The following is a 14993-nucleotide window of genomic DNA, read 5'->3' as shown; positions in this document are numbered from 1 at the left end:
GACGGGCCGGGGGGACCGTGGACTCACGCAGTTGTCGCCGTGGAGGGAAGGGTCGCTGCCGGCGGGAGCGAGGGGAGACGCGACTTGGCTCTGCGCCGTGAAGAAGGAGGACGACTGTTGGCGAGGCAAGGGCGGCGGCCGATCGTCCGCCTCGAGCTCAGGGGGCGTGCTCTGTGGCTGGGAGAATGCCAGGTCGGCGGCTTGCTCCAGGTCTGTCTTCATGGCCGTCGACAGAAACTGTGCCAACATGCAGAACAGCAAGTGCCGTCAACCGGGGCTCCCGCTACACACCAAATAAAAACAAAGATAAAGCCCCACTTGCGTACATCTCTTTGGCGTTCAATCTCGTTTCTGTGCTCCCATTCGCAAAGTGTGATGAAAAACCATTCTTCAACATCCTAAATTCTTTTACTTGTCAGGTGCTTCTTCTAAAATTTACTACTACTTCACCGGCAAATATGAAGGCCAAAATAAGCTAATTCATGTATAATTTTATGGTCATCAAGCACAATGTTTCTAATACATCACTTTCTGGATGCCAAGTTTATAATGGATAATACAAATGCTCAAAGGTATGTATGAACAGAGCCACTGGAAATCACCATGATAATGAAGACAGTATGAGAGGAACCCAGCTGGGATGAAGAGCAGACAACCATATTTAACTTGAGAATGTATGTTGCTAAAGAAAGGAAATTTCAGAAAAGCAGCAATTATCTGTAGAAAGTCATATGATTTGAAGAAATAACTTCCCAATTTTAAACAAAGATTTATAACTCATAAGCAGTTGATAAAATTTGGAAAGTTACTGGATGAAAACCACAGTCATAAACATTTGGGGTTGAGACACAAAGTAATTACTTAAAAAAGAAAAAGTGTGCACACTTAAGCCATGGGTTTGATAAAAAAAATCCTAGCTATCATACACCAACTATAATTCACCATATTATCTTAAGTTGATTGAAATGTAATTAAAGAGAACAGAAACACATGCAGGTGAGAATGCTGCAAACCATGCAAAATTTACCAACTCAATAACCAGAATAGACTAAAACAAAATTAATAGTGTGTGTACTGTTCTACAACTGAAAATAAAATCTGGTCTTCAAACTCTAAATAATTGGTTTTTCTTTACCAGTACACAGCTTAACTGTTCATGTAAATGCAGAAGCTTACTGCAATGGTGAATTTTTTTTTTCAAATGGTGTGGCTCCATCATGCTCAACATGTGTGAAAGCACTACGCTACAATTTGCTTGTTAAATGTTTAGTGCAACGTCTGAGAATACACAAGAGCAAATCAATCTCATGCTAGTGGTCAATAAACTGGTTCTAGATCAGCCAATTCAACCATGCTTACTGAAAGTGGAACTTAAATTAGCAATGGGCATCTCCACGTAACAACATATTTATGGAAGCCAGATAAAAATTCCCGATGTATCCAGCAAAAAAATTATAACCTAAATCCAATGCAAGATAATGATTTTTCTGAACTTTAAATTTTCTCTAGAAATTTGTGAATCTCCAAGCACTATACATTCTAATTAGTGATGGGCTGAGTCCCAATTTTCTCAAATCGAAATCTCGAACTCAAATCCCAAATAGTAACTTGAATATGCCCCTCAAATCCGAATCTATGTCTTAAGGGTCAAAAATAAAATAATGTACAAGAAATAGATATGTTTGCTATGGTGTTGAAACATTCAAACCTTTCAATGTATGTTTTACAAAACAAACTAAGTTTCCAGAATCAATACATATTGAATTTTTTTTATATAATTACATATTAAATAACAATATCTTGGGGAATGGTAACAGGATAGGTATGAAGAAAAATATTTAACTAAAAACTTTAGACGTTATCAGTGTTGAATTTACTTTATTTCCTCTAATATTTTTCTTTTCATCTTTTTCCTCAAATATTAAATCCTTTGAATAAGAAGGATTTGATGGGATTTGAGGATTTGGGGATTTGAATGGCCCATCCCCAATACTAAAATATTAAATAACATGGTCTTAAATTTAATGTAAGCCTTGCAAATTACATTCCTCTTGCAAAGCAAAGTTCTGATGAAACTTTAAACTGGAGAGAACCTATAAACTATGCCATAAACCTATGCTCATCTAGCCATCCTCACCTATTTCTCGGAAACGTCAATTACATATTGGTTGCCGAGCAAGATAAGAAACCACCCCAAAAACTGCATAGTACATGTTCTAAAACTTTCTTACTATAGTGTCACATTTATAAAACAGCATTTTACCGAAAGTGTCTTCCCTGCACGCCTTTAACACCGAATGATTGAGTGTGTTTCCGGTTCTGCCAACTACCTCATGCTCTCCCGTGAGTCAGCGGAGGGTAACAGTTTTTCCTTCTATGCGGGTTGGCTTCCTACACGACTTTCCCCGCCTTTCAGTGCAGTGTTTCACCCTATTTTTTCCCCTAGAATTGTAGCTAGCACACAAACGCAGGATTGTTAAATTCACATAAGAATTGACCATTAAAATCTTTTTTTAGTTTTGACTTGTTCAAGATCTGGCTTGTAATAATGTCATCTTATAAAGTAAAACTTTGAAATGCAGTCCACAGCAACTGTATTCCAGTAAATATAAATATATAGATATTATATATAAATAAATATACATATTTAAATATATGTATGGTCTTAATATTCAAGAGAAAACGTAGGAAAAATTTTACATTATTTCATACACATAAGTTTTCTTTTACACTTCCGTTAGGGCACAAAAACATATTAAAAATACTTTCAACACATGCGGGGAAATGAGAACACAGAACGTATTAAAATGCCAAACATTAGCAATAAAAAAATATATGATTATATTTTAGTCTGATATATTTTAATGCTGAGCTGCCAACTTACTCAATATTTGTTATCAGTTAAACAACAGCAAAAAAATTAATGTTTATCAAATTTGGGCACAGATTATAGTAAAACTATTTCAAAATGAAACCACTCCCTATTAAACGATTTATCATAATAAATAAATAAATTTAAAAATTAAAGCAAAAATATATTTTTGTTACTTTGGATGTCAGAATGCAAGCAAGCTGCCCTTAAGTCAAAACTAATACTAAAAATAATATCTAAAAAATTATTCTTAGTACTATTATAAACTTAAAATTTTAGTAAACTGAAAATGACTAATTTTATGCCCATTCTTATTTCATCAGATTAAATCTATAAAAATTATGAGACACTTCTTATATCTGTAAGTTGGAAGCACATAAGGTTTTAAGAGGATAGTAATTTAACGATTTATAAAATAATTTAACTTACCTTAAACTTTGGATATTCAGCTTCACGTATTAGTGATTAACCATTATGTGTGGTTTAAAATGACTTTCTAAACTTTACTTATCATATTTTGGGACAAAAATACTCACAATTATATTCCACCACTCAGTATTATTGCAATCCATAAAACATAGGTAATTACATACTTTCTTTCATCAATCTATTTTACCATTCTTGTTTAAAAATTGTACCTTCCTCCCCATCAATTCACTGATACTTGGGCACAGAAGTGTGTTTCCTTTTACTTGCACTAAACATCCTGTATACAGTTTACTAAATACACTCATTATCAAATTATTGATAGTTATGCAGACCCAAGACTCCTTCCACCTTCACAAAATAAAAGTTAAACATAATTTTTCACTTACTTCATTCAGATATAACAGGTAAATGAAGGTAAAGAGTTTTCTCAATCCTCAAATTTTGATGTTAAGGGGCCTCCCTAGTAAAAATGTTTAGCGCGGTGGGCCACTGGCCACGTGCTACTGCCAGTGGTTGGGCGGGGCGATATACCTGAGACTGTCGCCTGCGCCATGGTGGAGGGGGGAGAGGGCGTTTCAGCGAGGGGGGCGGAATAATGGGAGGGTTGTCATTGTGTGGAGTCCATTTACTACTTATACCTGCGTTATCTGCGAACAAGATCGTGGCAAGAAAGGTGACTGTTTTTCCCTTTCGCTACATTCAACCAAAAGATAATGTTCTCATATTGCCTTGCTTGCTTCCTGACAGTGTTTATTAACTTGAAACATTAAATTAGTGTTGCGATCCAGTCCATATCCATTAAATACAAACAATCGTCAATTCTGTTTAAAACATTTATTTTTATTTTTTAATTATGTTCTACATAATTAATAGATTTACATACATTACAAAAAATTGTCACTAAAAATTGATGCGTTAGCTTGTGTTTTCAGAAAAAAAATTGTAAAAATTATTATAATTAAAAAAAATTACAACATTATACTTTAGAACTGACATTTGTGTGATGAATGGTTTTGCACGAACATTATGCTTTCATTCATAAAAGTCTTCCGCACCGCGACGAGAAATCACGTCCTACTAATAGATTGAGTAATAAAACAGGGAATAAAATGATGAAAACAATATTAAATATTTTTACTCTTAGACACAAATCAACTTTTGAAATCGCAATAACGACAAACAAATTTTTAACTTACTTCCTGAAGAAAAAGTACATGTCAGACTCACTTTAAAATTCTGTAGAGAAAAAAATGTCAGGAACAAACAAGTGATCCCACCAACGACACATCGTCAACTTTGTATTCTAGGGTTCACGTCGTATTTAGGTACACTAAATATTACAGCATATTATTATTTTCTGGCACTTATTACATGTTTAGCATTTTATTTTTTTTAATATTTTTTAATGACTTTAACGTTGCATAATATGATGAATAAATATACACGAATGAACTGGAATCCCGTTCCGAGTTACATACAGACTGTTTAGGAGCAGTGTAAATTTCTTAGCTGTTGCAACAGCGGCCTACAGGTGGATTCAGACTGCAGGCTTAGTCAGTCATGCTGAATCCACCTGAGTTCAGATTTTATCGAAGACAAGTGCGGGTGGTATGTAAGAACTCAGTGTGCACTGACTGTTGTGCTCAAGGTGTCAGTGAAATGTATAGCTGGAATCACGGGCGAAAATCTGTAGGATTCCCATGAGGCCCGCGCGATAACGTGAAGATTTTGCAAATCCAAGTGGGCCCCCTCCGATGGGCTTTTTTTATTTCAGGGAGGTTCGGGCCACCCTGAGATTTTTCCTCTCCTCCCGGAATGTACACATGCAGCTGGAATTAATTTTTAGCCAAGTACGTAATTTGGTGCTGTATTTAGGCTGTCAAAGAAGATACGAAATATGGCTGCTTTGATAATTGACGATAACTCCTTTTTATTGTGAAAAAGTACCCATCTACAACGAAATCCCTAAATATATCACCACTACTGTTGGGGATTTTCTATACAAACTATCAAAATAATTTTGGTTTCGTCACTGTCACTAGCTGTTATTGTATCATACGAAAACATGTTTGTTTTGTGTATTAATTTACGGTATTCATCTCTGTCAAAAAAAATCCTTTTCGATAATAAAGTGTAAGCAAGGTAGAATATAAGGCTAATTTTAAAATAAAAATTGAATAAAGTATTTTTTGCTTGCAGTAGTTCAAATTTTTGAATTAATTTAGTTGTTTGTTAAAAAAAAACCTTCTAAAATCAAAGAAACTACCTACTTCCTAAATAGATAAATAGCGCTTTAAGAGTTCACACGCTTTTATAAATATTTAAACGCCAACATTTCAAATGTAGGTTTCACATAATGATAAAATCTTATCTATTTTCATGGTTACGCCTAATGGAAATAATACACAACAATTCGTCATATATGTTTTTTATGCTTTTAATAACTACTCTACACATGAGAAAATTTCAATATACATAAAACTAAGGAACTCTGCATTACATTTTAAATCTGTGTACGACACTAACAGAAATTGAAGCATAAAATAACATTTTTATTTTTTAATTAATAAGTATTTCATCAACGTGAGCTATGCTTTCATCTCAATGAAGCCACGCTACATAGAGGAAGTGCACATGTATTCAGTCATAACAACAGACCCTGCGGATCACCGAGTAAACTAATGAATGGAATTCATAGCATTACCAGGGTTTTAAGACATATTTTCGCTTCTACTCAATCGCAACATCTCACTTAGCATGTATAATGATATGGTTTCAGTAAACATAACATAAGACATATTCGCCCCATGTTCAGTAGAGGAAACTAAAATGTTTGGAACACTGTAAACTAATTGTAATGTCATTTCTGTAGTCGCTCGAAGCGGCAAACTATGTATTATTGTTCAATTAAACGAAATATTAAAACAAACAAACAATAACATTACGTTCAGACAATTCGTTACGTGAAGTGAATGTAATAAATACACAAGACAGTTTCTTAAAAATACACACACCATTACCAAAACACAATCCCATAAAAATCATATAATATTTCATGTCGATTTAAATTATTATCTATTATTCACCATGATAATTTCTTGCGGGTAGCCAGCAGCAAAGGGACACAATTTTTATTCATTTAATTAACTTTGACCAAACTTGTAAAACCTGGCATGAGCAAAGTAAGCTAATTCACAATTTTATTTTGCGTCACAATATTAAACATCAACTAGTAATGAATTAAGAGTTTGCTTCGCTTGGTAGAACATCGAATATAGTCATCTCCAGGTATTAAACTGAATTTTGAAAGAGGGACTCAAGTTTCTGAACAAGTTGTTGACATTCCTGACGATCCATCGACAGTTCGTAAACGGTCTCATCGTCGGGATGTCGAGCTTGGGACCTTTTTCCTCACCATAGACCCGTGGTCTGTTCTACCATTAGCACAGCTATCCCAACCTATACAAATAGCCGAGTGCTACTTCTCCCGTTGCTTCTATCATGGAGCTCGCCCGCAGTCGTACTTCCCTATCCAGCCTGCGTAATACACGCGTCCTACCTGCTAGCCGCCAAGAACGCGTCCATTTGTGAAAAAGCCTCACCCGCTAACAAATACTAACTCATTAATTATAATATGCAAAACATAAAAACATTACATATGCGATAAAACAAAATTTGCTGCTGTCATAAGCCGAAGAAAAAGAATCAAGCTGAAATACCTATAACATAGACAGATAAATCTAAAATAGAGTTATCGATAGTAATGTTTTAATAAACAGAATAATGTATGTCATATTACACTAAATACGTGTTCTTACTAACAACCGAATTTAAAAATAATATAAATTACTTTTTTTTTCTTTTTTAACCATAACCGCATAGACGAAACAATAATTTTGATAAAAAATTTTGTATAACTATACGACAGGACTAAAAGTACATTGTACGTAATAAGTATTTGCTTATAGGAATTAATGCTGCAGAATATACGAATAGATTCAAATGCATAGAATTTAATATATTGTGGAATTTATTTGGCAATATGCATGTACAAAAGATTGAATTTGAAATGAATTAACTGTTTTTAACTACAAATATAATTTCATCATTTCTCACTTTTATTCAAACTTCAGAGTGTCATTTTCAACAACAAAATAGCCACAACTTCACTTAAAAATATTTTAACTTGATACTTATATTGTATAACTTTTGATGAAATTAAATGTTAAGAGTTTCATTTAAGTTCGAAAGGAAACATAAATATAACGTTCAAAATAAATAACAAACGTTTTGTCTAGTTAGGAGTTCCACGTCATGCAAATAAAGGAAAGTTAAACTTTTCAGTATACGGCTGCAATAATTATAGAGGAAAATACTATTTATTCATTACTTTTAATTCCCGTTTGAAGAAGAATAAATCGAAAAGTGCTATACCGAAAGTATAAAGTTGAAGTTCAATATTGCTTGTCAAGTAAGTTCAAGATCAAAATAAAAAAGAAGAAAATTTGTTTTCTTGAATATACTTTTTTCAGAAAAGTATACATACATACAATATTTTTTAAAACTAAAATAAACATTTTTAGTCCTTGAGTATAAATTTACTGAAATATTTTTTTAGTTAATTAATTTTTTCATGCGAAGAAATATTTAATTGTTAAAATCACGAGAACATAATTTATTACGTTTATGTATTCTAAAAGCTTATGTTAAAGATCGACTATATGATATTCAATTTGCCCAAGAATTTTACTGCAATAGGAGAGCATTGCAAAAACACAATTTAACTAATAGGTATTATCACAATAAGTTATGTTCATAAACTATATTAAAGGGAAACAAATATTTATCATTTAATGATATGCAACTTTTTCCTTTGAGGTAAAAATTGAGGTATATTTAATGTAATAAGTAAATCCTCTCATAAAATTTACTGAAACTAATATTCTTCATTGTCCGTCATATTATGATTCCAAACAGTTTAAATCAACTGAAACATGAAATAAAATAGTAAGGTTAACCATGAGGTGTGGAAGAAATTAGAGATTGCTTTGTAAAAAGTGTTAAAAATTTCTCATGAAATATTGTAATTATTATGTTCGTACATCATGTAATAAAAAATTCAATACATGAAATTCAACACATAGGTACTTTGTATTGCAAGTTATTAAACATACCTATATTTTAAAAACACATGTGCGTATCTAAGTCGAATTGTTATGTAATACATGATGAACAATAACATTACCAACACAACTTCCCTTCCAAATAACTTTCACCCAAAGATAAGGCCGCGGACAAATTATACACACTGGTCGCACGAGGAGCTGAAATAAGTCTTATAAGAAAGCCGGCCGGAGTAATTCTTTTCAAGCCAAAGCTGAAAGTAATGGATGTTGTTTGTCTAAAGCAGGCAGTGAAATTACATACAAGTTTACAGAATAGCCATATAAGATCTTTGACGCTTCTTATCCCGTCAGTGGACTGTACGCGAAGAACCAACTGCATCATGGCCCGCCGCCAGTTAGCCTATATACTTACGTATGAATACACTTGTAAACGATGGTTTGCATACTTATGTATGTTGCCGACATCGATAGGTATTCTTTGGCAGCTCTATGTAGATTCATTCGAACACGTTTGCGCTAAACACGACATATTTTTACATAAGAGTGACATCGCGCACTGAAAAAAGTTGCAGGTCTGTAACGCAACAGTGATGCAAATATTACATAGTTCGAACATTTTCTGGAGCACGACATTCACTTTGGGTAATGCTAAGCTACTTGATAGGTACACTTTACCCGCTTTAAAAGTGATAACTTAAAACAAAAGTGTACATGGAAGCAGACTCAGCCATATGTTTATTGCTGTTGTGTTTGTCATAAACCTACTAAGTTCAATACGGCCTGTAAGTAGAACCCATGTTTTTTTTACGACTTGTGTACAAGCTGTGGTTGTAAAGCGAATTTATATTCTTAGTTAACTAACGTATATCATAACAAATTTGGAATAAGGCTACCTTAATTTTTTTTCTAGAACGAAAATATCTGGAAATAAAAATCAAGGAAAAAAGCATGAAAGATTACGGATTTTTTTTTCAACAACAAATGATTAATGGTTTAACTGCTTTGTGTACTATATAAAAACATAACAAGCTTTCAAAATTTTACATTTTTTTTTATTATCCGTTATAGTTATGTTTTGTTTTAACTCATAAATATTTAAGTTGATTGCCAACGTCACGAGTGTACAATAATTTATGTCACACTGCTCCGGGTTGCAGGTAAAGTAACAGGCGTGAAATTTGATTAGAAACGCGTTCTATTTATTCAGGCCCTTTAATTGGGCGTGACGGACCATGTGCCAAATATGTAACAATTATAAGTAGGTGAAGTATTAAACAAAAAGAACTTGAATGCAAAATAATGCATCTAAAAAAAATAATTTGCAAGGTTCTTTCGTGGATGTTGTAATGTATGGGCAATATTTACTTAATTTTGGTTTTTGGATAAATTAATTGTGGTTTGTAAAATTTTAATAATTTTGTATAATTGCTGTAAAAAATTTATTTCCTGTCCTTATTAATTAATCGAGCTGTAGAAATAAGTTTATCTGAAAATTTACGTCATCTTCATTAAACATTGCCACTATTTATACTTTTTAACTTCCAAATGGTTTTTGAATTTTGTAATTAATAACGTACCATCCATAATTACATATGTGAGCGATCGGTCACTGACCTCATCTTCAATACTCCTCGTGACTCCTGCGCCAGGAGGAACATATATATACTTCTGACTAGCTTATTTAATATAGATCTTCCCTTGTTTTTATTTTTTATTTATCATTCCATGAACATTTTTAAAACAGAGAAGACCATCAGATATCTATCTAACCAAAAAGCATAGAAAAATAACATTTAGTTTTCAAAATATGATTTTTCTTTTAGTTTAAGATACATTTTATATAAACCTACATTTTTAAGTATGAAAACTTTTGTAAATAGTTAACCATTTGGTTAATACCAGTATAAATTTTACTTCAGCGTTGTAAGATGTGTAAATCATTTTGGAAAACTAAAATAATTTAAAAAAATATTGGGTAGTATAATAATTGTTTTTTTAATATTTATTAAAAATAGAAGGAAAACACTGAAGTGTATGTTCATGTTAAAAGTTAAATAAAAATTTTGTCGAATTAGCTAGCGAGACTGTAAAGTCACCAATAAATAGTTTGTACGACAAATTTCAACATGTTGATTGATCAGTTTCAATACTTTATTTCGTAATACATGATCTAGTATTGTAAACTTTAGGATATTAGTAGTTAAAAAAAAAGCGATGTTTTAGAGATACACGAATATACACACAGAGTAAGTCGAGCACATGGTACTGTGGCGAGGCACACTAAAAGCAATTCTGAGAATTTCTTTCGGTCACGGGATTATCTTACCTTTGCTGTTGTGGGTTGTCTCCCTCTCAAGCACGCACACACAGGTAGCCTGCCCCCCCTCCGGGCACTGGTTCCCTCATCCCGCTACCTGGGCTGTGGGCGGCGAGCTGGCTTCGCCGAGCGGCAGCACGAGACGGTGGAAAACTTTCAGGATTTGCAGAAATTGCGGAAAAGATATCTCGGAATTCAAAGCGATGACTATATGTTTTAAATACATGAATTTCTTCAGAAAAAAATTATATTTTTTTCTAGACTTGTACTTTTTTTCTGTCATTCTCCTAAGCAGTATAAAATGGCCCCAAAGTTGGACAAGTTGGTGATTTTTTATTTCATATTTTGATAGAAAAAAACATAAATGTAAAAGTATACAGACAATTCGTGTAGTATCTTCTCGTGGGTGAAAAATTTTCAGATTCGTAGTGTCGATCAATAAAGTCCCATCATTATTTAAAAAACATAGTGTTCCGCTAACTTCTGAAGCTACTAGGGAGGCCCCTTAAAATAATCATATATCTGACAGAGTGACTATACAAAAATAACATGATGGTATTTTTTTTTGTATAAGTTGTTTTTTTTTCTTTCAAAAACTAAGAATATCTTGGGTAAAAGTTTCAACAAAATGCAGTATTATATTGAAGGGGAAAAAAAACCATATTTACCTACTTAAATTTTCCCTTGTGTGCACAAAGCGCATGCCAATTTTGTAAATTAAAATAAAAATTTAAAAAATTCTGTTGCTGTAACTAGCAGTAATTTTATTAGTAACCACTGATCATGTTGCCAACATGTGTCGCCACACACATCTCAAGACACTTCACAAATCGCTGCCATCCCCTTGCCCTCCACTAATACTTCTCCAATCACACTCCCAAGCTCATGCTTTACTAGTTTTACTTCAAGAGTGTTGCATCTCGTTGACAATTCGATCATTGGAGATACAAACACAGTGCACGAATCAGGGATATAAATAGGGAATCAGTTTTTTTGGCAGGGAAGGAACGATCCCAGCATTTACCGTGATTACGGGAACACAACAAAAAAAAACAACCTAAATAACCCAGACCAGGATTCGAGCCAAGATCCTCATAATGCAAGTCCAGTGGTCCTGTTTGCTCTGTCTTACAAGCGGTGCGGAGGGTTGAAGAGGACCGAGGTGACCACGGCTGTCCACGGTGATGATGCCTCCGGGGGAAGCTCTAGCCACGTTCAGACTTGGGAGGCCTCGGATGATCAGAGCGGTACTCCCGCCCCACACAGGCACGGGCAACCACGGGCAGCACGGTACCTGGGCCCAGCCCCTCGGGGGCGCTGCCGTGCATCCCAATAACAACACCGTCCGAGCAGCCCTTGGTCTCCGACCCTCTGTCCAGGGACTCTCCTGCCCCGCGGACCAACCTCGTTCAGCTGCCAGGGACACCCCCTACCACCCCTCGCGATCCACGTGAGAGAGGGACAGGTTTTACAGGCAAAAAGCAGGCGACAAGTTTAATTAATGTTTGAGCCAGACATCAGAAAACTAACTACGTAAGACTTGCTCCCCCGGCACAGCACAGCAGAGCTTTAAGTCAACCTTCTTTTGATAACCTACACAAATTAAGAAAAACAAATAAGCAAAAAAACTTAAATTAATTAAATAAAAAAGCTCAGAAAGAGCTAAAACATACGAACCAACATATCAAAATACAAAAAATAATTTTATGTAAAAAAAAAAAAGAAGACAGGTATTATCGCTACTTTATTAATTGATGTGCACAATTCCAAATTCAGTAGAGCGAGCACTATTTTTCTGGGACTGTATAAGATGATGCAATGAGTCCTGCCGTGTGGCGACACAGAGTCAGCAAGTGACTAATGTTTCAAACGTGGTTTCCCCCCCCCCCCCCCTTAAAAAGAACTGTTTCTGTAAGTACTAGGTATTTTGATTTTTCCCTGGTCACAAATGATCCACCTGAACAATGTTCTACTGTATTTACACTTAAACAGGTCCTCTATTCTTACCTTGCCCAAAGTGACAGCCTTGTCATCATCTTCTTGCTCAGACGTCTTGTCTTCCTCCAGTTCTATGTCATCCAGCTCCTCAAACATGTAGTAGTCGCCAGACCGGATTGCTACAAAGTACAAACTTGGTTAGTTGCATGAAGGGTAGCGGTGTTCATTTTGCCTTCAAAATCTGCAAACTCTGATTCGCACACGTGTCAAAAATCAGTTTCCTATTAGGAAATCTTCAACCAACAGAACATGATTTAAGTTTTGTGAATATGCTCACAAGACTTAGTACCTTTTAACAAGAATCAAAAATATCAAAATATTTATTTTTATTTTACCATGAATTTTTTTTCTTTCCATTATTGGATAAATTTTTATCAAAAGTTTATCCCAGAGTCGTAGTTTGTTTCACATATTTAAAGCAAAATAATATGCAAATAATGGACATGATAAAACATTCTTACTGAATCCTTAACAAAATATTATTCCTACATAAATTGTATCACACAGAATATTTAGTTTTTTTTTTTTTTTTTTTAACATAGTTATAATATAATCCTTTGTCAAGACATTAGAACATACAGGTACGTAGATAAAATTATTTTCAAAAATAAATTCTAAGTCACTGTTGTAATGATTACAATGCAGTCTTTCCACATTTGCTGTTAATGTAGCAATGACTTCAATGTCAGTAATATAAACAATGCACCCCGTAAAGGTTTTGCTATACTATATGTATTCATTAGCAAATGAATACGTTGACAATTCGGAGAGATTGTTTGCAATTAATTTATTCGTCAACTGACTACAATATGCATACAATAACACGAGCGACTACTTGACTGTGTTTACATAGGCCGGCCATCTTGACACACTGGTCTATATTCATGACACTATACTATACTCTTTCAAGGGTTAGTTTCAGCAGGTTTATCAGGTGGCTAAAATTGTTAGGCAGAAGCATGGATCTCTAGCCATGTATAATCAAAGTGAAATATTTAAATGATAGGTCTTAAGTGTGATGAAAGAGTAGAAATTGTGCAGTGTAGATCTGTAAACAATAACTTAGAAATATGGTTGCAATTTGATGAGACATTTCAAATGTACATCATTGCAGAACATTATTCCACTGAAGAAAACCAGGACTAATTAGGACAATACAACGAAGAAAAACAACTGCATATAATGTTTTTAACTACCTTACTGCAATTATTGTCAGTGTTGGTTTACCTGTGCTGTATTTGTTGTGTCGTCCAGAGTTGTTTGCCTGACTTTCAAATGTTTCACATGTAAGTTTCTTGGCTTGCAGGATTAAGCTGAATCTAAGGTGAAATCTCACAAGCCAAGAAAGATCAGAAAATAGCCACAAATGCCAACATTCTTTATAAAATTTTCTCATGTTTTCTGTCTTACTGATTTTGTTTCTTCTATAGAATTCCAACTGTAGGTATTTACTAGGTATTTCCTTTTTGACAAAAGTTAAGCTAGAGTTTTTCTTAGTTTTGTACATATGTATTTACATATCCTATTTGTCAGTTTTGGTTTTCTGTGAAGTAAGAAAGCTCTGTAATGATGTACATTCATAATTTCTCACCAAATGGTTTGGAAAGAATTCTGGACACAAATTAAAGACAACTAAAATACATCAGGCCATTAGTTGCGAAACATTCTAACCCAAACCATTTCTAAAAAATACAAACCAATTATATTCACACAAGGAAGAAGTATTTACATGAAAATCATTTTATTTAACAGACTAGATACAATATATGTACATAAAATAATGGTTACATATATTCAATGACAATCTACTATACAAGCCAACATCATTATGCTACAAATATTTCAACAAAATTCACACTACATATGTATACAGTAGAATTCCTGTACAACACAGCCTTTTTGGAAGTATAAAAATATATAATTATATATACTGCGGTGTATAAAAGAGTGCATGCAATAAATCCTGACTGCCACCGAGGTAAAATGAGACGTTATCTTACTGACGCCGACCCTCCGTCACTAAGGTTGTTATGACGCACCGTTGGGACAACAGGTCAACAAACGAACAGGCAAGGGGCTGCAAGGTCCCCTAGTGACCACCTCAGTCGAATGGACAGTGTGTTCTTGGCTTCCAACCAGGACGGTTGCGTGTAGCCAACTGCAAGGCTTATCACTAGGGGCATGCAGATTTCGCGAAAAGATTTCGAGACTGGATGAAAGTTAAAACACTGTAGCACAGTCTGTGTTTTGT

The 14993-nt window shown here is 34.2% G+C and overlaps 1 protein-coding gene across 9 annotated transcripts in view; it reads right to left on the bottom strand.

The window, feature by feature from the left end:
* The window catches only part of LOC134542056 (piezo-type mechanosensitive ion channel component-like), a 182752-nt gene that overhangs the window by 44509 nt on the left and 123250 nt on the right, over positions 1–14993 (bottom strand). For 8 of the 9 annotated variants that reach the window (XM_063385911.1, XM_063385914.1, XM_063385912.1 and 5 more), the window contains 2 exons: positions 12752–12861; positions 28–237 (listed from right to left, as the gene is read on the bottom strand). In XM_063385911.1, the coding sequence (XP_063241981.1) occupies positions 28–237; positions 12752–12861 (320 nt within the window). The remainder of the gene's footprint in view (positions 1–27; positions 238–12751; positions 12862–14993) is intronic. The other variant, XM_063385918.1, reaches the window with a different exon arrangement.

The sequence above is a fragment of the Bacillus rossius genome (assembly GCF_032445375.1).
Source record: "Bacillus rossius redtenbacheri isolate Brsri chromosome 4 unlocalized genomic scaffold, Brsri_v3 Brsri_v3_scf4_2, whole genome shotgun sequence".
Lineage (NCBI taxonomy): Eukaryota > Metazoa > Arthropoda > Insecta > Phasmatodea > Bacillidae > Bacillus > Bacillus rossius.
This window is presented reverse-complemented; position numbering and strand designations above follow the sequence as displayed.